The sequence below is a fragment of the Gymnogyps californianus genome, chromosome 13, assembly GCF_018139145.2.
Source record: "Gymnogyps californianus isolate 813 chromosome 13, ASM1813914v2, whole genome shotgun sequence".
NCBI lineage: Eukaryota > Metazoa > Chordata > Aves > Accipitriformes > Cathartidae > Gymnogyps > Gymnogyps californianus.
The window spans coordinates 12,876,736-12,901,170 of record NC_059483.1 but is presented as its reverse complement, the minus strand read 5'-3'; the positions used below and the strand labels follow the sequence as shown (position 1 = coordinate 12,901,170).

At 53.5% G+C, this 24,435-nt stretch overlaps 1 protein-coding gene across 1 annotated transcript in view; it reads left to right on the top strand.

The window, feature by feature from the left end:
• Positions 1 to 20,747, top strand: part of PLXNA1 (plexin A1) — a 107,310-nt gene extending 86,563 nt beyond the window's left edge. Inside the window, 10 exon segments of the mRNA XM_050904413.1 lie at positions 967 to 1,033; positions 5,992 to 6,138; positions 6,997 to 7,156; positions 7,738 to 7,841; positions 8,316 to 8,412; positions 9,111 to 9,301; positions 10,206 to 10,375; positions 12,703 to 12,915; positions 16,549 to 16,699; positions 20,223 to 20,747. Coding sequence (XP_050760370.1) covers positions 967 to 1,033; positions 5,992 to 6,138; positions 6,997 to 7,156; positions 7,738 to 7,841; positions 8,316 to 8,412; positions 9,111 to 9,301; positions 10,206 to 10,375; positions 12,703 to 12,915; positions 16,549 to 16,699; positions 20,223 to 20,318 — 1,396 coding nt within the window. The 3' untranslated portion in view covers positions 20,319 to 20,747.
• The last annotated feature ends 3,688 nt before the right edge of the window (positions 20,748 to 24,435 follow it).

Here is a 24,435-nt window from a genome sequence, read left to right as displayed (position 1 = left end):
GCAGGGCTCTGCATCCCTGCCCAAGAGCCACCCAGATCCAGGCCCAAGGGCAGGGGCATGGAGAGAAGCGAGGGTGCAGAGCGTGGCCTCCTAAAGCTTCACTGTCGCCACCGCTGAGTGCCAAGAACCAGGTGTCCTCTCCTCCAGCAGTTCTGAGCAGACCTTGCACAGGCTGCTGGGGAAAACTCTCTTTATCCCTGCAGTATTGGTGGTGATTGTCCTCCTCCTCTACTGCGGGTCCTGGGCTTTGAGGCTGTAGAGATCAAGGGCTACTTTGGGGGTTGCAGGAAGTCCCATGTCACCCAGTAGTGGTGGGCCTGTGTCAGGGCAATTGAGTGCATTGCAGGAGCAGAAGTCAGCAGCAGCTCCCAAGCAGGGAGAGGGGCTTCCAGCTAGATCAGGCACGCTGTGATGTGGGAGGAGGTGCTCCTGTCGTGAGAACATGGGTCAGGATCTGACTTTGCCTTGCAACCTCAGCTCTTCCCTTCAGGTTGTGCTTTAACTGGGGAACTTGAGGTAGGGTTGGTGACATTTTACCTGGCTGAGGTGTCTCATACAATCCTCCTGTGGAGGGAACTGCCTGGTTCCAATGGGACACGATGGAAGAAACAAACTTCATTGAAGCAGAAGGTACCAGGGAGAAGCAGAAAGCTGGTCATCCCCTGGGCAAGACTCCCCATGGGACAAGGTTGTGTTCGGCTCTCCAGTTCTCCAAATACGCTGGAGACCAATTTGCTTCTCCCTCCTGGGGGGCTGCTGTGGCTCAGCCTTGCAGACGGGTAGGCTTTCCACTAGAGCTTTTGCTGTCTGCTTGTGCCCCTTTGCTTCGAGGCTCCTGCCTTTCCAGATGTGACCTTTTAAAGCCAAAAATAATTTAGCCATAATCTAAGGCTGAGGTGGCAACGGGTGAGATCAGAGACCTTTAATACCCACTGCTGACGGCTTTGCTCTCTGCCTTCCCTACAGAACGGAGTCGGTGGCAGAGAAGATGCTGACGAATTGGTTCACGTTTCTGCTGTACAAGTTTCTGAAGGTGAGTCTGGGAAGGGATGGCAACCCCGCGTGGGCAGGGAGGTGGTTCCTGCCTCGCCGGGACGGGCAGCGTGATACCCAAAGCCTGGGCTGATGTGCTCCTGAGCGCTACCGCTCCCTCCTGGAGCAGAGATTGGTTCCCAGGCCTCCGTTCCCATCCTGGGTTTCTGAGATGTGATTAGTGATTCTGGGTCTCCTTTTGGGGAAATAGCTGAGATGATTGAGAAATGAAATCCAGAATGGAATTGCTTAATGCGTAGTGGGTTTGAGATCTTCTTAAAAACGGTGCCCGGAGAAAGGATAAATCTGAAGCAACTCAGCCGAGTCTTGAATCCCTTCGGAGTGGTCCCCATTCCTCCCTTCTTGCCTCTGCTTGTGTAACTCGGGAGGAAAAAGCCCCAGGAGCTGGTGCTTCTGTAGACATGACTGTGATCGGAGGATATTTCTGCCTGTTTGAGCTGTAGTTTGATGTGCTGCACTCTTCATGTAACGCTGCTGCTTTTCCTTCATCTCTTTGACACTGCGGCTCCGTGATAGGGGAATTGTTTCCCCCAGGCATCTCCACTTCTGCTGCTGCTTCCCCTCCAAAAGGTGCTCCGGTGGGGATGGACACCCCATGGGGCCTGTTGGCAGCCGGGAACACAGTTCTCTCCACCGCGCGTGCACGAGGGTGCAGAGCCCGTTAGCTTGAATTCGCCTTTTTCCCAATTTCATTGGGGTAGCTGAAGAGGATGCCAAAGTGTAAGGGCTGTTTTTGGGCCTTGTGGGTTACACAGCTGCAGCTCCAGCCCGGGGACCCCTGGCTCGGTCCTGCTGCTGCTTCGGGATGACACCGGTGGGGTGAACAGCGCCTGCGGTCCTGCCGCTGGTTTGTCAGTCAGCAGAGCAATTTCTTGGGATCCTGCCTGGCGTCAGCGCAGCGAGGCTGGGTGGCACGCCGCCGTTTTTGTGGGATTTCATCCCTCATTAAGATAAAGAGGGTTTGAACCATTTCCAGCCAAGAGATGAGAGCGAGCAAGAGTCTGTGCAGAACTCAAGTGATCGTCAACGAGAGGTGATTTATAATATCACTTACATGCACTTGGCTTTTTGCCTCCGTCGAGGGATAGCCTGTATCTATAAAAATCTAGCTGTAGCGTGTGGCGGAGATTGCTTTCTAGGGGTGGGATAGGAGAAAAGCTGTGCCGGTCACAGGGAGATGTCAAGCCTCCCACCGCCTCTTTGTGCCGGGGCTTTGCTCAGCAGGGCCACCCTCCGCCCCTGCAGCGGCAGTGCCCGGTGGGATCAGGTAGGGCATCGGCAGATGGCTCTTTGGGCTCTGTGGGGTCGGTGGGACAGGCAGGAGTAGCTCTCGTTGTGGATAAACTCCCTCAGGGCTCCTTGAAGTGGACGAGGTTGTGCTTTGGCTGAGCAAAGCACAGTGCGCAGCCTTCAAATGCCCACAGCGGCGTTTGGGGACGTTGCGTTCCTGTGCATGACTTGACAGCCTTGGCCTGCCCCTGGCTGGGCTGGGCCATGTGGGCAGGTGACAGGGGCATGTTCACCTTGTTCAGAAGCTGCTTTGGATCAGCTCATGTGCAACCACTGTCCTGCACCTGTCCTTGTACAGCCCTGTCCCCCTTCGGAGAGGCTTCCAGGCGCATCGCCGGTGCGGGGCAGGTCTGAGGATAAGGAGTAGCAGAAGAGAGAGATGTGGGGATGGGACCAGGGCAATGCCTCTTTATAAAGTCCTTGGCTGCACCATGGCTTTGGTGGGGGAAAGACGCCTCCAGTCTCTGGGTGGTAGCAGCAGGAGAGAGAAGTCTGATCTAGATGCACCATTACAGGAGGAACACATGCAGAGGGCCTGGATAAACCCGCTGGCTGTGAAATTTGTTACGCTGGGGGTCATTTCCCCGGGGAAGTGGTTGAAACTCCATTGCTTGGGTCACTTGAGTTAGACTGGAAGAGACTTCAGGATGCGCTCATGGCCTCTCCTGGGTCAGTCCCACCAGAGGAAACCCACGGGGCTGTTTCCGCCTGTCTCCCGGCAGTAAGGATCACAGGTGGCATCAAAAGCAGGAGAAACCCATGGAGTAGATGGAGAGGTATCACAGCAGACAGTTTCCCAGCAGGGAAACTGCACCAAACTGCGGTAATTGTGCATGTAAATGAGGCAGGCGGACGTGTGCCCAGCTGCCAGATCGGCTCTCAGCAAACCTGCCTGGAGCAGGGCTGGATGCTCGGCATCGCGCAGCCTTGATGTGCTGGGGTGAGGGATGGGGACAGGGACAGGCCAGGCCCCCCTGCCTTGCAGCATGGGGAGCCAGCGAGGGCTGGCGCTTTCATGGGGACCCCGTAGTAGCATTTATCAGACTCTTAATGAGACGCTCTGGGGAAAGGGAGAGGGATAAATCGAGACAAGTGCTGAAAAATGCACGATATTAGGTGCCTGATGAGCTAGATCTAGTCAGTAAGACAGTTTGAGCGTTAGCTGGCTCGCCTCAGCCTGCTCTCAACGTACCGACACGTGCATGCACAGGGGTGTTTGCAGCTGCCCTCCTCCAGCTCGGCTCGCATGGAGAGCCCCCCCCAAAGCCCCCCTCACTCAGGCTGCCAGCGGAGAGCAAACTGCATCAGGGCTGGCAGCGTGGGCACAGCCGCATTTTGGGGGCAGGCTGCCCTCCATCAATCTGCGGGGCCGCCCGGCCCTGTCTCAGCGGTCCCCTCCTGTATCTCACCCGACAGAGATCATCTCGGGGCAACTGCCCGGCGCTGGTTTCTGTGGTCCCTGTTCGTTTTGTTGGTCTCTGTCAGGGACAGAGACCTCATCTGGTTGTGGCTCAGTGAGCGGTGACCTACAGCAGCATCTCGGCCCCAGTCCTCAAGAGCCAGTGCGGACAGGGAGGTTGGGAGTGAGGTTTTGGATTTTTAAGGGTAGGACCCACATTGGGAACAGATGGGGAAGCCAAGCTGCAACGTGGAGGATGTGCAAAGTCGGGACAGGGCAGAGGGGCTGTTTCAGTTGACATTAGGGTGCCCGACAGGTCAGAAGGAGACCAGAATCCAGGGTCATGCAGGAGCCCCCGAAAGCCTGCATGGTGCTGGAGGAGTGACGTACCCATCACCAGGACCACTGATGCCTCCATCCCTCTGGGGAGGCCACAGAGCCAGCTCTAATCTATGCATCCAAAAAGAGATTTGTTCCCCATCAGCCCAGCTGGCGTCCGAGGAGCGGAGGAGGTGATGCTGTGATGTCTGGAGTGCAACCGGGCCGCCAGTGTGGGAAGGGCTGAACCCACCTCTCTCGGTGGGGATCCCCAGAGGTGGGCACAGAGCTGCAGATGGGGGGGCAGCAACCATGCCTCGCTGGAGAAGAGAAATCTGTGGGCTGAGATGGGAGCAGCCATGCCAGATGTGAGCATGAGTCCCGCTCCAGGCTATCCTCCATCCGCACCACTTCCACAGACTTGGAAGTTTTATGAGAATTTTTTACAAGCAACCAAAAGAAGCAACTTGAGTCCTTCCACCGTGGCTGGAGGGGTGGGCTCAGGGTGCCATGGGAGCCGCGGGGGGCTCACCGCTCTGCAGCCAGCATGGCACTCCCGCCTTGCTGGGCAGCCGGTAATGTGCAGCGTAGCACCCACCTTGGGTCTCTCACTTTTCCAAGCTGACTTAATGAAGCCAAGTTTGCAAATGAAACATAATTTCAAAGACAGGCATGTTGTCGGAAGGTCTGGGGATGATGTATGCCTGTTCCTGCTCGTTAGCAGCTGTCTCTTTAATTACCGCAGATGCTAACGAGATGCTAACAGCATATGGTGACAGGGAGAGCAGCCACACTTTGCACCAAAGTACAATTTATTTGTGAGGCGGCTGGGAGGGAGGGGTGAGAGCTGGTGGGGTAAAATCTGCTGGGACTTCTCGCCATCCTCTCTGCTCCCATCGTACCCTTTTTTCTCCATTAGGGCTAATGCCTGTATCTGGAAGGGCTCATTGGGATGCAGCTCAGGGGAGAGGTTTGGGCCCTGGGTGATAAAGGGGTGTCCACTTCCAGCGCCTCTGTGCCAGCTCATGGCTCCAGGCTGGTTGGTGCTTTTAGCCTTGGTGGGTCCTTTTCTGTTCCTGGGTCGCTGCAGTTCCAGTATCCAGCATCTTCAGGGGAAGTGTCTGGTCCAGTTTCCCTCTCCCTTCCTCCCACCTATGAGATAGATGCTGATGTGGCTCTGGCTGGTGGCTAAAGCTGGCTCTGACTATAGGGGTTTGGCAGTGGGGACATGTAGGTGGCAAATAGTTTAACTGCAGGAAACCTCATTGCCTGGTCCGCTCCATCAGCTGGAGACTCAGAGTAGGGTTGTCAGTGAGTTCCTCTTGCTTTTCCTTCCCAGTGGATCTGGCTAGCTGTGTCCAGCTGTTATATGGAGAAACCTCCTTTGACCTTCTCTCATGTGAGACTGGGCTCCTGGTAGATGCCAGAACTGCATTGTGATACCTGGGCAAGAGCCCTCATGCTGTACAACTGCAGCGTGCCTTTTCCAGTCCTCAGGGGCTTCTCTAGGCTGGGCCAGCTCAATAGATAGGCTACATCCCATCATATACAAAGTCCCCAGACCCAACTTGCTCTTCGCTAGCCCTGAATTTAACCTTTTTAGCTCATTTTTGGCCTGTAGAATGAGCAGAGTTCACCAGGGAGTGTCTGGAAACTCTGGGAAGCTGAGCCTAGGGGTTGATAGACAAGGGAACAACCTCCAGCAGGCTTGGAAAGACAGAATGAGTTCCTCCATGGGATGAATTTTGCCATGTGCCCCCTTCCTTGCAGCTGTGAGCAGGGGCTGGAGACTCTTTTTAAAGCCACACATGGGACTCAATGCTGCAGGGCCACAGCAGGCTCCTGACACAGTGGTGGTTCTTGAAAGGCAAGGTGGTGCCTGGCACCTTCTCACCCCTCTCTCCCCCTCTCCTCCATCCCCTGTCCCACAGGAGTGTGCTGGGGAACCGCTCTTCATGCTCTACTGCGCCATCAAGCAGCAGATGGAGAAGGGACCCATTGATGCCATCACAGGAGAGGCTCGCTACTCCCTCAGTGAAGACAAGCTTATCCGGCAGCAGATTGACTACAAAACGCTGGTTAGTGCAAGCGGAAGCCTCACTGGTACTGGTGCTTGCCAGGACTGCTAGGTCCAGCTATTTAACAAGATCTTGGAGGCACCCAAAGTACTTTGCAGAGGGTGGTTTGTCTTTTGTTCTTCTCTCCAGCATCCGTGGGGTGCCTCTTCCTTGTCTGTGTGGTGCCCCTTCCTTGACTGTGTGGTGCCCATCTCAGCTAGCGTCAGAAACGGGGCCTTTGCATGGCAAGGTTTGCACTTGCCATGGAGCTGAGAAAGCCAAACATGAACTGAATCCCCCTCCATGCCTCTCCCAGCAAAACCCATGGCCCTGACAGATATGGGGCCAGAGATGCTGTTGAGCACATTCTACCTGGAGCAGCCAGCAGCTCATGTTGGGTGGGGATTGAAGTTAGAGCCTTGAGATTACTGCAGGAGATGAAGAGATACTTCTCTTCTTCCATATGAGCCATCTCCTCTGTCCAGCTGAATGATAAGCTAGGCCCTTCCCCTGGCTGAGCCTGCAGCTCGTTCTTCACCACCTCGTCTCCACCGGGGTGGGGTTGGGAAGGGGAGTGGAGCGTGCCCGGGCATCGCTCAGGCTAGATAGGTTTTGGTGAGTTGGGCATGGTTGGGCTGGCCCAACCTTCACTGACACTGTGCTGCCTTTCTGGGAATAGCTGGAGATTTGAGGGTGGCGGGGAGAGGTGGGGAGAAAGGGGGAGCAGGAATGTGCCATGTGGTTGCATCTCCACAGCAGCCCGGGAGGTGAGAAGACATGGACTGTAGACAGCTGTAGCCCCGTGTCCTTGGACCTGCCTTTGCAGCCAGTGCGTCACAACCTCTCACTTGAGTCTTTTTGCTCCCCTGTGCTGTGCAGACCCTCAACTGCGTGAACCCTGAGAATGAGAACGCCCCAGAGATCCCTGTCAAGGTGCTGAATTGCGACACCATCACGCAGGTGAAAGAGAAGCTGCTGGATGCTGTCTACAAGGGAGTGCCCTATTCCCAGCGACCCAAAGCCGGAGACATGGACCTGGGTAAGACAGAGGCCAAGCACTTCCCTGTGGGGAGCAGGGATGTGACTAAGAGCAGAAGTGCCAAAAAAACTGTTCAAGGCAGGAAAATCCCCGTCTCCTACAGGAGAGGGGACCTGGGAGGACCAGAGCATTTGTGCTTGTCCAGTCTACTTCTGCTGTGCTGGTGGCTCTTACTGTGTGTGGGGACCCCTGGCATGAGAGTGTGGATCCTGCCAGTAGAGAGGATGGGGAGAGGAGCCGCCTCGGTTCTGGCTGTGGTCTGGATTGCAGGCTTGAGGTGGATGAGGTCCAAGGAGGCCAACAATAGTTGAAAACAGTGTTAATAGTCCTGTTCTTAAAGGACGGGCAGGAGAATGAAGAAGCGAGGAGCAAAGGAAACGATTGCCAGGGTCAAATCGATGCTGTCTTTCCTTGAGTACTTAGAAACAGATTTTGTCCAACACCATATTGATAGTCATCAGTCTTGGGGTTCAGAAGGTGGTGGAAGGGCTCTTTTGTGCCCAGACCGTGCTCCTAGCCTCGCCTCGGCTTTGTGCTCCTATTGCCCCCTAACCATGAGCCCTTCTTCCTCATGGAGACAGAGTGGCGGCAGGGCAGGATGGCCCGGATCATACTGCAGGATGAAGATGTCACCACAAAGATTGACAATGACTGGAAAAGGCTGAACACTCTGGCCCACTACCAGGTAAGGCTGTCCGTGGTGGAGAGCACTGAGCAGTCACCAGCTGCTTTGAGCTTGAGCATCTCTTCTCCCTCCTCAGCTTGGTCAGGGCTTGGGCTCAGCTCTCCAGACCGTGCTGCTCATGCAGGAGCATGGGCAGCAGGTCTGCGGTCACTTTCCTGCCTGGGCCCCACGTTTATGGTCTTTCCGTTCGAGGAAGCACTAAATGGGGCATCTCCAGGACTCATAGAGGCTGTTTCCTGCTCTGACCTTACTTTGCCATTTTCATGCCAAGGTTTCTGGTGTGTTCCTGTTCTGACCGCTTCCCTCAAGCTGTTGCAGAGGTAGATATGTAGGTCTCCTTTGCTGGAGATGGATGTCCCTGGGGTGGGGTGCAGTGTAGCTTTATCCCTTCTGGGCTGGCTTCTCCATACTGTGGGGCAGTTCCTCCTGTGCCTCTCCAGTATTGCAGCCTGCTCACGCCATCTCTGCCCCCAGGTGACGGACGGCTCCTCGGTAGCCCTGGTGCCCAAGCAGAACTCGGCGTACAACATCTCCAACTCCTCCACCTTCACCAAGTCCCTCAGCAGATATGGTGAGCACGCAGGGGCATCCTCCGCTGTGCTGGCAGGGGAGGCAGCACTGGGCTGGGCTTGCAGACCAAGGCACAGGGCAGGTGATTGTAACTGTGGCTCACATGAACAAGGTCCTCCAAACCCCCAGCTCTCCTGCACTGTGCTATTTATTCTGGTGTTGGAGAGGGAGCAGATGCCCTCAGAGCCATCTCTCTTTGCGACGTGTCAGGGGAGAAAGACGTGTCGGATGACTGCTGCTAAGGGATGCCGTCCATTTTACTCCCCTGAAATCCAATTAAAATAGGCACAGAGGCACTTTGCACTTAAATGAGCAGAGTTGAGGACTCCAGCGAACGTGCTGGCAAGCGTACTTCAGCCTTGGTTTGGAAGGGAATAGCGTGGTCAGCTCAGACTGACACAGGAGGCGTCTGTGACCCTGGCACCTGCGTGCTGGGAGCAGCACAGGCCTCTGCGGAATCCCTTCCATGATGGTCCTGGCTCCTGTACATCAGCCAGGCTTGAACGTAGCCCAGCAGGCTGTGAGGATGGTCCCAGCAGAGCTCCCAGTCCACGGTGACTGCAGAGGCTGCATCCCAAAGCTCCCGTTTCATGGCCGTGATGTGCCCTGAAGCCACAGTGGAGGGAAGGGGACGGAGGGGCTGGCGGCAAGGTGGAGGTGGGCAGGGTACGAGCGTCCCCCTCTGCTCGGTGCTTGCAGAGAGCATGCTGCGGACAGCCAGCAGCCCCGACAGCCTGCGCTCACGGACCCCCATGATCACTCCTGACCTGGAGAGCGGCACCAAGCTCTGGCACCTGGTGAAAAACCACGACCACATGGACCAGCGGGAGGGCGACCGGGGCAGCAAGATGGTCTCCGAAATCTACTTGACCCGCCTGTTAGCCACCAAGGTATGGCCCAGAGATGCAGAGCTGCTGCCTGGCTTTTTAAATCTGAGTGGGGAAGGGCAGTGATTTGGGCTGTCCAAATGTGGTAAGCACCGCTTTTTATTAGCCTTCTGCTTCAGCACAGGAGGAGCTACTCTCTTGGTCTCTTTCCTGAGCTGGAGGTGATGTTTTTGTGTGTCAAAACCCTCAGTGAATATCCCTTGAGTGGATTTTCCTACTTGCTTTTTGCACCCTTTGGCGTTTTTAGTGTTCCCTGTATCCTTGAGCAGCTGCTGGACTGCAAAGCAGAGATGCCCTGGGGCAGGCTCCTCATCCCCTTTGGTGTTTGGGATAAAGCTCCAAAATCAGTGATGTGGGAAGCGTAATTACCCGGGGCATTTGGCATCTTAGTGGGTTCCCCTTCCCTCAGCACATACAAAACCGTCTCTAGTGCCGAGCGGGTGCTGCGTGTCTGAGATGTCCCTAGAGAGGAGCGGAGGGCTGTGCTGAAGATACTGGATTGCAGGATCTGCAGTCTCAGGATTGCAGAGACTGGGCTCAGCTATCTCCCCTGTGACTTGGCTCGCTGCATAGTGGGATGATGGCTTGTTTCGGCGATGTTTGTCATCAGGTCTTGGGTACCTTAGTGGGACCCAAAAAAGACCATAATATGACATACATTCACTTGGTTTTTGCTCTATATGGAGTTTTTATTTGTATGCTTTTAGTGTGCCAGATCATGCAGCGAAGGAGAAATCTCATCACTGCAGTGTCTGTTTCCCAGTATAAACCACTGAGAACCAGTAGGGTTACACAGACTGTGCTGCGCTTCTCTTCCAGGTGGTAGGAATAGAAGTGAAATTGGTTTAAAGGCCGACCTTTAGTTAAAGGCTCATCATCTCTGCTGTTCTCTCTTTCTCCTCTTCAGGGCACCCTGCAGAAATTCGTGGATGACCTGTTTGAGACCATCTTCAGCACAGCGCATCGTGGGAGCGCGCTGCCCCTCGCCATCAAATACATGTTTGATTTCCTGGATGAACAAGCTGATAAGCATCAGATCAATGATTACGATGTCAGGCACACCTGGAAGAGTAACTGGTAATGGAGAGGGACAGCGGGACGGGGGCTAACAATATCACAGCTGACAATACTTCCAACCCCTCCCACAGGGAGCGGAAATATGTCCCTGGAAACGATCCAGGACAAGAGAGGCCCATATCTCTGTATTTCGGGTGTGGGTAAATCCCTTGCATGCCTTCCTGCAGCAGAAAAAAATCCCAGGAATGCAGTGCTCCCTCAGCCCTTCCCTCCCCGCATCCCAGGCACCACGCTCCCCCTGACGGCTGGACTCGGCCGAGGACCACAGCGGCTCCGTTCCCTTCTCACCTTGGGCAAACGCCGCTCAGGCTTCTCCATCCTCCGGGCACCTCCAGAGATGCCAGCCCCAGTTCTCATCTCGACTGTCCTAAAGGTGTTTCCACCCTCCCTCCCGTCACTCTGCCGAGCGTGCCCTAACAAAGTCAGCGTAAAGCCGTGTGTGCATCCTCCCTGTTGTGGTTTAACCCCAGCTGGCAGCTAAGCACCACACAGCCGCCTGCTCACTCCCCCCCCCGCAGTGGGATGGGGGAGAGAATCGTGAGGGTAAAAGTAAGAAAACTGGTGGGTGGAGATAAGAACAGTTTAATAATTGAAATAAAATATAATAATAATAAAAAATTGTAATGAAAAGGAAAATAACAAAAAGAGAGAGAAATAAAACCCAAGAAAAACAAGTGATGCAAATGAAAAACAATTACTCACCACCAACTGGCTGATGCCCAGCCTCTTCCCGAGCAGTGGCCCCCTGGCCACCTTTCCCCCTAGTTTATATGCTGAGCATGACGTCATATGGTATGGAATATCCCTTTGGCCAGTTTGGGTCAGCTGTCCTGGCTGTGTCCCCTCCCAGCTTCTTGTGCACCCCCAGCCTACTCGCTGCCAGGGCAGCATGAGAAGCTGAAAAGTCCTTGACTTAGTGTAAGCACTGCTTAGCAACAGCTAAAATATCAGTGTGTTATCAACATTATTCTCATCCTAAATCCAAAACACAGCACTATACCAGCTACTAGGAAGAAAATTAACTCTATCGCAGCCAAAACCAGGACACTCCCTAACCTTGCCCGCAGAGCCAGCCCGTCGGCTCTGCTGATCGCTCTCTGAAAAGCGGGGCGGAGCGGCTGATGAGACCTCCATAAGTGCCGTGCTGGGGCCAGGGCTCGAGCAGGCCTTGGCTCCTGCTCCGCAGCCCCCCCTCAGCATTTTTCTTTTCTGCTGCCTCACTGATTTCATCTCTCTGATCTTGCCGTTACTGGCGACGGGTACGTACATTCCCGTGTCTGGCATTTGTTAAATGGCAGCCAAATTGCTTTTGTGTAGTTCAGTAACTGTTGGCAATTAGCAGGGCAGGAAAAGAAACATTTTTAAACGGAGATGTGAGAGCGCGGAAGTGCTTGGAACTGATTTATAACTCAGCTTTCTATATTAAAAGAAGGAGCGAAAGGCAAGGGAGGAAAAAAAAGCCCCACTCCACAGGGGCTGGGCATGCAGGCTCCTGCATACTAATGCCTGTGCTTATCTCTGGGCGCTAATTCAATGTGTGGAGCTAATTTCTTGAGGCCATTCCCTTCACAAATGAAATATGTACATGCACCCAGTACCCTCATTAGGAAAGTCCTGGGGAACGAAGTGTGTTTTGTCTAAGATAAAAGCATTTGGTGGGTGTTGGTGCTGAGGGATGACAGAGCAGAGAGGCTTTCTGATGGGGGGAGGCCCTGAGATGCTCCTGGGAGAGGAGAGGGGCAGCAGGATTGGGAAATGGATCCATGGAAGGTGGCATGTGTGTCAGTATGCAGCAAACATCCAGTCGGTGGCTGGCCAGGAGACCTGCTGCCTCTACAGCTGAGAGCTTTATTTCCAGCATCTGAGGCTGCCTAAATTCTCCTCTGGTGTTAAATGTGCTAATGAGTCCCATGAGGAGTCCAGTTAACTCCTTCCTCTGACACGGGAGATGTGTGAAATGTCACATGGCGCCTTCGAAGGGATTATTAATGCGAGAGAAGGGGACCATGCCTGGTTTGACCCATGGGCTCAGCAAGGGCTCTTCAGTATGAGTGGGTCCTTGGAGAAACTGCAGATCTGCACTGCCCTGGTTTGCCTTTGGAGATGTTGACAGTGCTGAGGAATTTCTCCACCGAGAGCTGTGGCCGTGTGGGGGTGGGCAGAGGGGAACGGCCATTTACCCCAGGATGTTTGCATCCCTGGGGTGCTGGGAAAAGCATCCTGCCCAGTTCTGGGAGCTCCTTCTCCACAACTGGAGGTGCATGTGTGTGCCAGCTGCCCTGTAGGGCTTGGTTCAGATGCTGACTCCTGTTTCCTTCATCCCTCAGTCTACCTCTACGTTTTTGGGTGAATGTGATTAAGAATCCCCAGTTTGTGTTCGACATTCACAAGAACAGTATTACTGATGCCTGCCTATCCGTGGTGGCTCAGACATTCATGGACTCCTGCTCAACTTCTGAGCACAAGCTAGGAAAAGACTCTCCCTCCAATAAACTACTGTACGCCAAGGACATCCCCAACTACAAGAGCTGGGTAGAAAGGTGAGTAGACTTGGCAATAGCTCCTTGCTTCACCTGGAGGACTTACAGTGGACATATGTGGGTGTGGGGCCTTGGGTCATTGGGAGGACTCCTCTTGGCAGCTGTCTGAAGAGGGACCATACGAACGCTTGCGGAAGGTGATCCTCTCTTCTGGGAGATGATGCTTTCTCGTGATTGTCTCCTGGAATGAGTTTGCAATGACTGTTTGACATAGCTGTTTATGACTTGCTTAAGGGATGCTAAAAGCAACCTCCACTTTCAGGTTGTCTGATGTTTTCTGTTGTAAAAACTTGGTCTGTGCTAGGGAATTGCTAACACCTCCCTTGACTGCTTTCGAAGAGCAGTGAGAAGTCAGCCTTGGACTAGAGAAGTGCCTTTTTTGTACCACGACAATACACGCAGGTTTTGCTGAAATGGTTGAAAATTACCATTTCCCATCTCTCATCCGTCAGTACATCTCGCCTGGGATCCTGATGAGAGCACATGCTCTGAGGCAGTGCTCGGGCTGCTGTCGCTGTGCTGAGGAGCAGGGAGAGGAGCAGGTCCCCTGACTCCTTCTGACACCCTCCACCGTCACTGTTAGCTGATGAGAGACATCCTTCTGTCCCGCTGAATTAATGCAGTGTTAAAGGTTCAGGGTTTGAATGCTACTGATTGCAAATTGATGCGCTCAGGCATAATTCTGTGTTTAGCTTTATCCTTTTGGGAGAGAAACCTAGGAGATGTCCTCCAAAGCCCTCCAAATAGAGCTGCTGTTAAAGTGTTGCTGTCTTGTGAAGTGGGACTTCATCAAGCTTAAAAAAATGACAGATTTCAGGTTGCTGATGCAACTTTCCCCTTGTGCTGATATGCTGTGCTATGGATCATACTCTTCTGAGGACCCTTCCCTTTTTCAGCATCTAGACTGGATACAGAATGAACCAAATGAAAGATGTCCGGGCAACGATAAGCGTCATATTCTCTAGTTTGCAAGCATGGGACTTTGTAGCCTAAATCATCCTTTGGATACCCGCTTGTACACAGTTATTTTTGTTGCACCATTGGCGTGGCTGGTGCTTTACAGGCAGATACAAAGACAAGCTTCTTCCCTCGAGGAAGGATCAGAAGAAAAGGTGCCCCTGAAATATGATGGGTGAGATGAGCTGCATTGTAATAGGAGAAGGTTCTTTGGGGGGGGCTGGCGGGGGCTTTGGAGTGGGGTCCCGTAGGAATATCACAAACTTCATAAGGTGAATTTCTCTGACCTTGCCATCTCTATGACAAAAATATTCAGCTCTGCATGTGCCTGGAGAAAAAAAGGTATAAAACCATTCCAGAGTTAAAACATTGGTCTAGACATGCTGTGTCCCTGGGGAAGAGGTGGGAGATCTCACCGGTGACGGATGTTCCTGCCATCGCTTACCACCGGTACGGTCCCAGAGGCAGCCGAGCAGGGGGCAGAGCTGCCCCATGCAGAGTGTGACTGCGTCTCCTACCGCTCCTCTGCTGCAGGGATTTACGGCATAATCAGCATTTCTGGCTTTTGGCATGGTTATCGTCGCAAAGCTTTGCAGAGGCAGGATGGGAGTGGTGCGAGGGTGGCTGAGTGGGACTGCTAGTCCCAACGGCAGGTCTGTCTGCCACCATGGTTCAGGCACCAGTTGAAAAAAGGGCATCCTGCCAGTCTGAGGCAGGAATAGCACAGTGTAAAGGGCTTGGGAGGTGGGGAGCCTGGGGAAACCCAAGGGGACTGCTGCTGGGGTCATGGCTGTGGTAGGTGTCCTCTGGAAATGGTAGGTGTGACTGGGATCTTGGTCCATACGAGCCATGCACACTTGTATTGAAAAATGATGGTTGCCTGCCATCCTTTGTGTCATGATAAAACCCAGAACGTAAAACTGCTGCATGTTACCTGGACATCTTGTTGTGGCAGCCACAAAAACTTTCTTCTTCAGCAGGTCTCCCTTGTACATTCATCTCCCACGAGTCCCTCCCCAGAGGGGCCTTCACCTATGGAGTTAAAGGGTGGCCAGGAGGATCTCTGTGGGTTTTCTTTACTAATCAAAGCTGGCTGGAACTGAGAAGGTTGGGCATATTGTCCCTAATATTCCTCAGCACAGGTAGAAGTAATGTCAGCTTTAGGAAATGTCACTCTGGGGGTGATCTCTCTGGCGGCGTAGCAGATCTCTTGATGCCTGGTTTAGTCAGAGGTCCTCACCTCAGACCACTGCTCTCTTGGCAGCATCCAGGAAATCTCTTGCATCACTTTCCAGGTGTGAATAAGCCCCCTTGTAAAAACTGCCCAAATATTTTATCACTAGCTGAGTTCAGTGCCATGGGATGAAGTGGATCCTTGTATTCATCTCCTCAAATGGTCTTGCTGCCATCTGCTCCTATCCAAGTGCTTCAGCCATGTTCCATCTCAGTGTTCAGCTGATGATGCTAATGATGCTAATCACTGTGCCAGAAACTTCACTGAGTCAGGAGTCATGAGGAGTAAAGCAAACCTGGGAGAGACTGGCATGCTGTATTTCCAGGTGGTAGGAGTGGCCAGGTCCCGTTTGCTGTGGGTAGGGTTTCTTTTTTAATAGAGGCCTGTGGATACAACCCTGGTTTCCAAAAGGACCTCAGCGGCCAGTCCGCTGGTGTGCCTGCTTGGTCTAACCCTCCTGCTGCAATGGAATGCTGCAGCTTTGATCTCCCTGGGTTTTGATGAATATCCTGTTGGATATTCTGTTTTTCCACTACGATTCTGGACCATATAAGCTGTGTCTGGGTTTCCTTGTATTTGCTGAGCGTGTCAGTGAGGCAGCTGTGAGATAGGACGGTAAATCTTAAGGTGTCCTAGGAAATGCAAGGTAGTATCCTGCTGGTAGCAACCATCAGAGAAGCACAAGGAGGGCAGGAAAGCACCAAGTCGTTTGACCCAGGCATGCCCTAAGACATCAGCTACTTCCTCTGCTGCCCAGGATCCTTTGGGTTTACAGGCGTGTCTGCAGAACCTCGGTTTTCACTAAAAACCGAAGCTCCTTGTAGCTTTTTGGTCAGCGGTAACTTCTGAGCATGGCCAGCGGCAGTCATAGGCTGTGTTGAATGCCTGTTGCCGAGGAAGACGTAACCACACGGGTGTGCATCACTGCGAGGGCTGGATGTGAACTTGTCTTGTGTTCATGCACCAAGTATTTAATTGAATGCAAAGGGGCATTGTTGGCTTTAGCGACACAGCGACCTTAGGAGAATGGTAGCAAAGCCTTAAGTGTTGCTGCAGGCATGGAGGATTCTGGTGGATATGGTTTGGTGGCAAAACATGCCAATGGGATGGGAAGGAGGAAAAATGTGTGGTTTAGGAGAGGATGGGAAATCCCTCAGAGCAGCAGCTCCTGGCTTCCCAGCATGGCGAGCTGGGCTGGCCTGCGCTCGGCGCTGCTCCATTGGGAGCGTGTTCCTAGTGATGCTGACTGCTCCGCGGAGTACTCTGAGACCTCTTGATGAGCAGTGGCGTTATAATGGGTGATCGTGGTACATCACTGCTCGGAGGCAAGATGCTCTTCACCTTGCCTCTCCAGTGGCTGTTCTCAGTGAGCGTCATGGCGGGGACCCATCCCCTTCTGTCTGTCCCTATTTCTGACCCACTCTTCTGTTTCTCCCTTGCAGATATTATGCAGATATAGCTAAAATGCCAGCGATCAGTGACCAGGACATGAGCGCGTACCTGGCGGAGCAGTCGCGGTTACACCTCAGCCAGTTCAACAGTATGAGCGCGCTGCACGAGATCTACTCCTACATCACCAAGTACAAGGACGAGGTAAGATGATGCGGCGATGGGGAGTCAAGCCTGGGCTGCGAGCCGTGTCCCTTTGCCTGCGTTTCTGTAGTCCCCTGCTTTTTCCTATAGAAAAACACCCCGTGAAATGAGGGAGAGCAACGTAGTCCGTGTTTGTGCTTGGGCTGCTGGGGAAGGAAAAGTTTGGGAGGTGTGGAGCCAGGCGCTGGCGTAGGCAGCGCTTCATTCCCCATATTTGCTGCAGTGAGTAATGTGGGAAACGCTTATTTTTGTACACATTTGGCGCATGAGCTCCGTGGGGCTGCAGAGTTTGCGGCGTTATCTCAGTGTGCCTCCTCTGTCCACCACCACCGACCCGGTGCTGCAGTGGTACCACTGCCATGTGATTATACAGGCAGCATCTAGCTCCGCTCCCCGGGGATGCTAGAGGATGTGGTGGCCTCTTCAGTGCTTGCTTTGCGAACATCAGTAAGAATGGTTAAAAACCCCTCTGTTGTAATTTATACAAATTAACTTTGTAAAGCACCGCTCAAATCCACACCCCGCATCTTGTTATTAAAGCAATAAAATATGTAACTACAGTAAAATATGGATCTATACATATAACATGATAGTATAGGTTTTATTGTCCCAGTAAAGGGGATTGACAACTATGTTTGAATGGTGGCTTATTTAGGTGACAGAGTGCCAGAACGTCTCGCTCAGAGAGAGCTGGGAGAGCTGGCCTCTCGCCCTGCTGGGAGAGGACCTGCAGGGTCCCCGTCGTACCCTGCAGCAATCCCGAGAGGCATCTCCCAGCGCCTCTTTGAGGTGTGAATTTAGGGAGTCCACGAGCAGGTCGTAGCAGACCTGGCCCCTGGGTCTAAGGGGTCAGCACTGGGACCGTGGTGGCCAAAATCTTTGTGGAGCTAGGTGCTTTGCAGGAGTGAGGAGGAGGAGGAGGAGGAGGGCCTAGCTTGCCTACAGAGATGGGAGGAAACCCTGGTGCTTGGGAAGGTGCTGCGTGGTGGTCACCGTGCAGCTGGTGGCCATGTAGTGATGACCGTGCTGGTGGGACCTCTGTGCCACTCCCCAAACGACTTGGGATGGCACATCCAGGAGGTCCCCATAGCTCTGTGTGATCAGTTGGCTGTGGAGGTTTTTGGGGTTTTACAGTTTGTACAACAGCTCTGTGGCTACCACAAGAGTGGAAGAGGAGCAGTCTGGAGGATCTAGATCTGCTGTGGGGCAGCCGTCATCCCTCAGCTATCATCAAGTGTTCGCTTCCTCCAGGCTAAAAGTCCCCCAAGCCTTAAATAAATCCTCCAAGCCCTGGGTGAGAGCAGGGAGGGGACCATGTGGCATTAATGAACTGCTCTTTAGGGGCACAGGTCCTCTTCTTGCCCACTAACGGCAGCCTGACATCTGTTGAGTGTCTTGCTGTCGCGTGCTCTCTGAGCATCACAAGTGTGTTCACAGCTTTCAGGAACTTCTTTTATTATTTGTAATGGGATTAATAAATCGCAGCTGTTCCCTTTGTTTGTTTTCATTCATTAAGCACAATTATATGCAGCCCGATTGCACCCTCTTTGATGCAAAATGGGAGAGAATAATTTTTCCTGTTGTTCGGTGCAATAATATTCTGTCATTGGCTGTGAATGAAAATCATAATTAATTTTCATTTGGGTACTTGCATCTTGGTAATCAGTGGTCCTGGCTCCTTACAGCAGGTGACAAACCTGGGTCTCTCTCTACACTCAGTACAGGTTTCCTTTGACTGCGTTGTTTCCATAAGGCTGAGATAAAAGAGGAGCAAATAAATGCAGGGGCAGGTTGTGAATCTTTCGACACCTCAGCATCCCAGGTGTCGGGAGAGGCGGAGGAGGCGGGTGGGGGGAATAGGCTTCTCTTCCACTTCTCGAACCAATCTCATTTGGTTCCAGCTCAGCCACCTTTCAGGCACGTGGCGTTTTGATTTCTGCGTGAATGTTATTGTAGTTATTTTATTCCGTGTGTAGCATGACAGCCAACAGCGGCTGCGGAGATGGATGGCAGGGGAGTGTCCCTGGTAGCAGGTTTGTGGCAGAATCTGTGAGCTCTCGCGAGTCCAGCTGCAGCCCAGGGTTGTTGCTGCCAGGGGAGGTAAATCAGATGTGCCCAGCTCTCGCTGGCAAATTTTCCCATCCTCGGGAGCTGATGCCAGTGTCAAGATGCAGCTTTCCCTTTTCCTTTGGGAAGAGATTCTCCATCGGGCATCTCTTACTGCCCCAGCAGCCAGGGACCAGCCTGGTCCTGTCCCAAAAAGGCTGGCAGAGAGCCAGAGCCTGTCAGTAGCTGGAGGCTGCTGCATGGCAGCGTGGTGGATGCTGCACAGCACGCCCTGCACGCCGCTCCACAGCCCGCCGGCGCTGCAGCAGCTCTTAATCAAAGGGAGCTGATTCCCCATTAAGAAGTTACCTGTAGGGCTCCTGATGGACTTTGCCTGCCTCCTAGTAAGTCTATTAATTATACAACAGTTTGTTTCCAATTATGCGGCCAATGAAATGGTTAATCAAGTCCCCTTTGACGGATGCCTTGATATTTAATTGCAAAAAATTTGCTCTCTCAACTAGCTCACCCGAGGAGATGAGATTTCTCTCAGGTTTGTTTTTTTAAATCAGCTTTTCTGCTCTGCTGGCATGATGTTAGTGAGACGAGACTCCTGGCTGCTGGGAGGGCAACTGCCCCTTTGTTTTACACTTGATTACTCCCTTCTCCCCACTCTGAGCCTCGTCCTTCACCCTCCCACTGCCGCCAGTCCTTCCCCGGCCCTGGGGCATGGCTGCATCCAGCCCAGGGCAGGGGACCGTCCCTCCACCCTGCGATCTGTCATCATGGCCAGGAGCTTGTTTAGAGAAAGGGGATTTCAAGGGAGGAAAGTCATCCTCGGATGTCTGTGGGTGCACACCTTGCACAGGGCTGAGGGCTCCCAGCGAGGCAGGCTTTGCTGGTGCATCCATCTGGTGTCCTCTTCCATCACCTCAGTGCCCCCCAGTTGTCCCCCTTGGGGAGAGATGAGCAGGGTTTTACCACTGGCAGCAGCTGAAGCCTCATAGATTTGGTCTTTTTGTGCTCATGCAACCAGTTCATGGCTTGATCGTTGTCTCTGAAACCAGCCCCTGCCTCCCTAGGACGTTATAGGTTTGTTGGAGTCATGGATGTGGTGGGAAGCTGTCCTTGTCTTGGGTTTGGGGTTCACCCTCCATTTGATGATGGATGTTCGTTTTCTTCGTTTCCCCACGTGCAAGTTGGCTCTCGTTAGTATCAAGCAGGTCCCTGGTGTTACTGCAGCCCCTTGGGGGTCCCGGGAGGCTCTGTCTGTGGGGTGGCAGCACTCAGACGGTGTCCTCTTCCTTTGGCCCTTTCCTGGCCCTGTTAGGGACAGGAACGAGCGTGTGCCGCTTCCCGTGGGGCCACATCCTCATGCCCTGATGCCGTCAATGAGCCAGCGTGGCCATGGGCAAAAAGGAGCCGCTTTGGGTAGGAGGGCATCTCCTCACCCTCTCTTCTCCCCTCTCTCCCCCAGATTTTAGCTGCGTTGGAGAAGGATGAGCAGGCCCGGAGGCAGCGGCTGAGGAGTAAGCTGGAGCAGGCGATCGACACAATGGCCTTAAGCAGCTGAGAAGGCGGCGGCGCGGTGCCAGCATCCCGGGCAGCGGAGGCGGCAGGAGGGAGGGCTGGCCAGCGGCAGCCACGGGCAGAAGAAGACTTTGGGGCTGGGGCCAGCCGGACCCGCGGGAGCCGCCGCGCCCGCACGCTTCCCACGAACGAACAAGGAAACCTCACGCTTTAGCGGAAAAAAAAAAAAACAAATCCCGATGACAGCAGCAAGATCGATAAAACCCCCTGACACACACATAAATCCCCCAATCCAACCGGGATGCAGCAGGGACCTTGCAGAGAGGCGGTGCCGGGCAGAGGAGAAGGGGGTCGCCTGCCCCATGGACCCGCTGGGCATCCCTTGCCCGGGCAGAGCCCCTGAGCCTGCAAGAAAGGAGGGTCGGGACCATGGGGCTTTCTAGGACGGCGTTTGGATGTTGTTGTTACTTTGGTGGAGGGAGGGTGGGTGGGCTCCTATTTTTACTGTACTTGACTTGCTCTCCCCTCCTTCCCCTCAGCTGGCCGCCCCCTCTCCTCCTCCTCCTCTCTTTTTCTGTCTCTTCCCCCTTCTCTCTCTCTCTGGCCTTCTGCCACTAGTGTTAACTGCTATATTTGCACAATTTACACGAGACAAACAAAATTTTTAATTTAAAGAAAAAAAAATTATAAGAAAAAATGGGAGGGAAAAAAAAAAGATTCTAAATTTTTGCAACAAACTAACAAAAATGGTTTTAAAAAATAAGCTAAGGGACTGATGCTGGGGAGATTTGGGGGTGGGGGCAGTAGGGGTGGGCAGGAAAGGGAGAAATCCCTGAGCTTTGATATTTCTAAAAATATGTCCTGTGCCATGTTTTATTTGAATGTTGTTTAGTGCAGAAAAAAAAAAAACTGAAAAAAAAGGTGGGAGTTTTGTTAGCTGAATAGATGCTCTTATTTAAATGCTGCTGGAGTGGTTCTGGAGGTCACGATCAGAGAGGAAGGGAGATCCCAAGGTTGGTTTTTCTTTTCCTGGGGGTTCGCTGCGGGATGGTCGGTGTTTTGTTGAGCTCGTCCTCATTTTCCCGGTCCGGTGGCCGCGGGAGGTCTGGGCAGCGCTGCCTGCGCCTGCCTGTCCCGGGACGATGTGGGGTGGAGGACGGCTGCGAGGGCTTGGGGGCTGTCAGGAGGGTTTGTGGAGAGCCAGCCTGGGTTTTTTTGGCAGATCCCCTGGTGCTGGAGCAGCCTTAACAAAGCCCCTTTATTCCGCCCCCCATCATCTTTTTGTGCTGATGGCAGGGGAAGGGACCAGATCCCCGCAGAAAGGGGAGGCAGCTCCTCCGCATCTCCTGACAGGATCCCCCCCAGCAAACCCCACTGGGTGACCAGCCCGCGGAGGGACTGGGATGCTTGGCCACCACGGGGCTGTCGTCCACTTCTCCACCTGGAAAGCCCAAATGTGTGCAGGACTTTCCGCCCAAGATTGACCTTTCTTTCTCTGTCTTTTCCTTCTTTCTCCCCCTTTCTCTCCTTGCTGTCACCTTGTCTCCCCTCTGCTGCCTCTGCCCTGCCGGGGGGTTCGCTGGAAACCCGAGGTCGCTCCATTGGCTGCCCCCTTCGAAATGTCAGATCCTTGCAGGTTTGTGCTTTCCAGAGATGAAAAGGTGTCGAATGCTGCCCTGAATGGCAGCAGGTGACCAAAATTTTCCAAAAAAATGAGCAAACCCCTTTCCTTTACTGTACCGAGAGCTCCTGTCGCTGCCCAGGCCATGGCAGACGGGGCCAAACCCTGCCAGGAGCGGGTGGCTGTCGAAATCCAAGTGGAAATAAGCGCAGCTGATTTCTGTCCGTTCCCTTAAATCGCAAGTTAAGGGGGGGAGAGGGAGAAATAATGAAGTTTTTAATTAAAAAAAAATAAAATAAAAGTGTGTATATATATATATGTGCTTACAATCTAATTCTCGTGCCCCAGTGGGGTGCTGTATAGTTAACTGAAGGAGAATCGAACCAATATAAATATGAAATGAATTTACACAGCCAGTTAAAACAAAACAAACAACAACTACAAAAAAAAAAAAGAAAGAATGCCAAATGGTCTGGAAGAAATTTCCAAGCCTTTCTCACCATGCAGAACAATCGTTTGAAGCCTGCACATCTCTCATTATGTTGTAATTTTGTTTGGTTTTGTTTTGTTTTAATAAGGAGGGAAAGGAGAAGATGCTGATTAAAAAAAACCCCAACAACAAAAAACCCAACCACAACAGCAAAACTATGTTTGAAAAAGAAGTAATAATTGTTTCCCAAACCTGTGAACCCTGAGCTGTCACTGGATTTCTGAGAGCTGTGGGCTGTTGCATGACTGTGCTAGATTTTAGTCTGAGTTGATCTTTTTAAGAAACAGAAGAAAACCCATAAAACAAAAAAACTGCAAGTGTTGAATACTAGAGGTTTGTTTAGACCTGTTATCTATTTTTTTTTATTTGAAATTAATTTGTCACTTTCTCGTCCAAAAGAAAAAAACACAGAACAAAAAGCAAAAAGAAAGACTTCAGAGGTTCACATCTCAAATGTGGTACTCGGAGAGCCTTAAAGGACAGCTGTGTGCCCACCCGCCCCACGCCGGGGCCACCACCAGCTGCCAGCATCTCCCTGGGCGCTTCAAGGGGACAAAATCCTCCCCAGGGGTCCCTCAGGGGGTCCTTTGCAGAACTCGCTGCTGCTGCTGCGATGGGGCGGAGAGGTGCCCATGGCTCCTTTTGGTGTAAGGTTGGCCCAAAGCTCCTTCCTCACGCCGCTGCCGGCTGGGCGGCATTGGCGGAGGTCCTGGAAATCACGCGGAGGACGGCAGTTGTGTGTTGGTGGTCATTGCGATCCGGTGGAAGGGGAGCGGTTGCTTTGAAGTCTCTATCCGAAAGTGGCGTGGGTCCTACCTGTTGCAGTGGTAAGAGCGTCTTGGGGAGCTTCGGTTGCCGTTGAGGGAGCCAAGCGCGTAGTTTTCGTGGTGATTGAGAGGGGGTGGTGGGACCCTCCCCCTTGCTGGTTGGAGGGGATGGAGATGTGTTTCTAAGAGCATCTCCCTGAAAATTTCCTTGTTGATAAACGAGGGCTGGAAGCAATGTTAAGAGCAGAGGGTTTATTAGCCTGTTGCTTTCCTAGCAGCAATGCTGTGGGTGCTCCCTCGGCCGGGCTGGAGGGACAGGCGAGTTTCTTGGCCATGGTGGGCCTGGGTCGGATTTGGCAGCAGAGAGGTTCCCAGGGGAGGTCATGCCGGGCAGGCTGGCAGTGCCATGGTGTGGCTGTGCTCTCTGGGCTCCCCTTGCGCTGTAGCCTGGCTCTTCCCACCCCATGGCGACGCTGAGAGCCTGTGGTGTGGTCCTGAGGATGGGTTCCCGTTGGCTTCCTCCTGGGGACCTTTGGGGTGTCTGCGGTTTGCTCCACCAAAGGATCCCCCCAGCACCTCCCCACCCCTCCGGGGTCCCCATGCTGCCTCTAACAGGGAGGGTGGTGGTAGGCGAGGTGGGCATTGCAATGCTGCCCGCAGCCTCCGGCGCTTCTTGGTGCTACCTTTGCCTTTCGCGTGATGCCCAGCGTCCTTAATCGTGCCAGGCAGCCTGTCCTTTCTTCCTCGCCCCAGCCTGGCGGGTGGCAGAGCCGGGCTGGCCGTCCCCGTCTAACCCTGCCTACGAACGGGGAAAGGTGGGGAGGGGCTGGGAAGCATTCGCAGGACTCCTCTTACCGGTGGTATTGCCTGTGCCCCAAAATGGGGTGAGACGGAGAAGCATCCCCTACCCTGAGCCTGCGTTTTGGGGAGCTCCTGCTCTGCCCCCCGCTGTCGGAGGCAGCTGGACCCTGCGGGCCGATCCCTGACTGCTGCAGCAAGCGGGTCGCTCCCTGCCCCCTTCTGCTCACATTGCCTTTTCTCTTTAGTTTGGGGTTAAAAAAAAAGTGCAGTCCAGCCTGGAAGTGTGCCCCGTGCCTGGCTCCGGTGTCCCCCGATGTCCCCCTCCGGCAGGAGCCCTGTGCCACGCCCAGGGCTGGCCCCAGCCTGGGGACAGGGAGCAGGGGGACTGGTGGCGGGACCCCCCCTCTCCCCGGGCTCACCCGCTCCCGACCAAAGCGCACAACGAGCTGTCCTTTAAGAAAGCAGGGGGAAGCCTAACGCG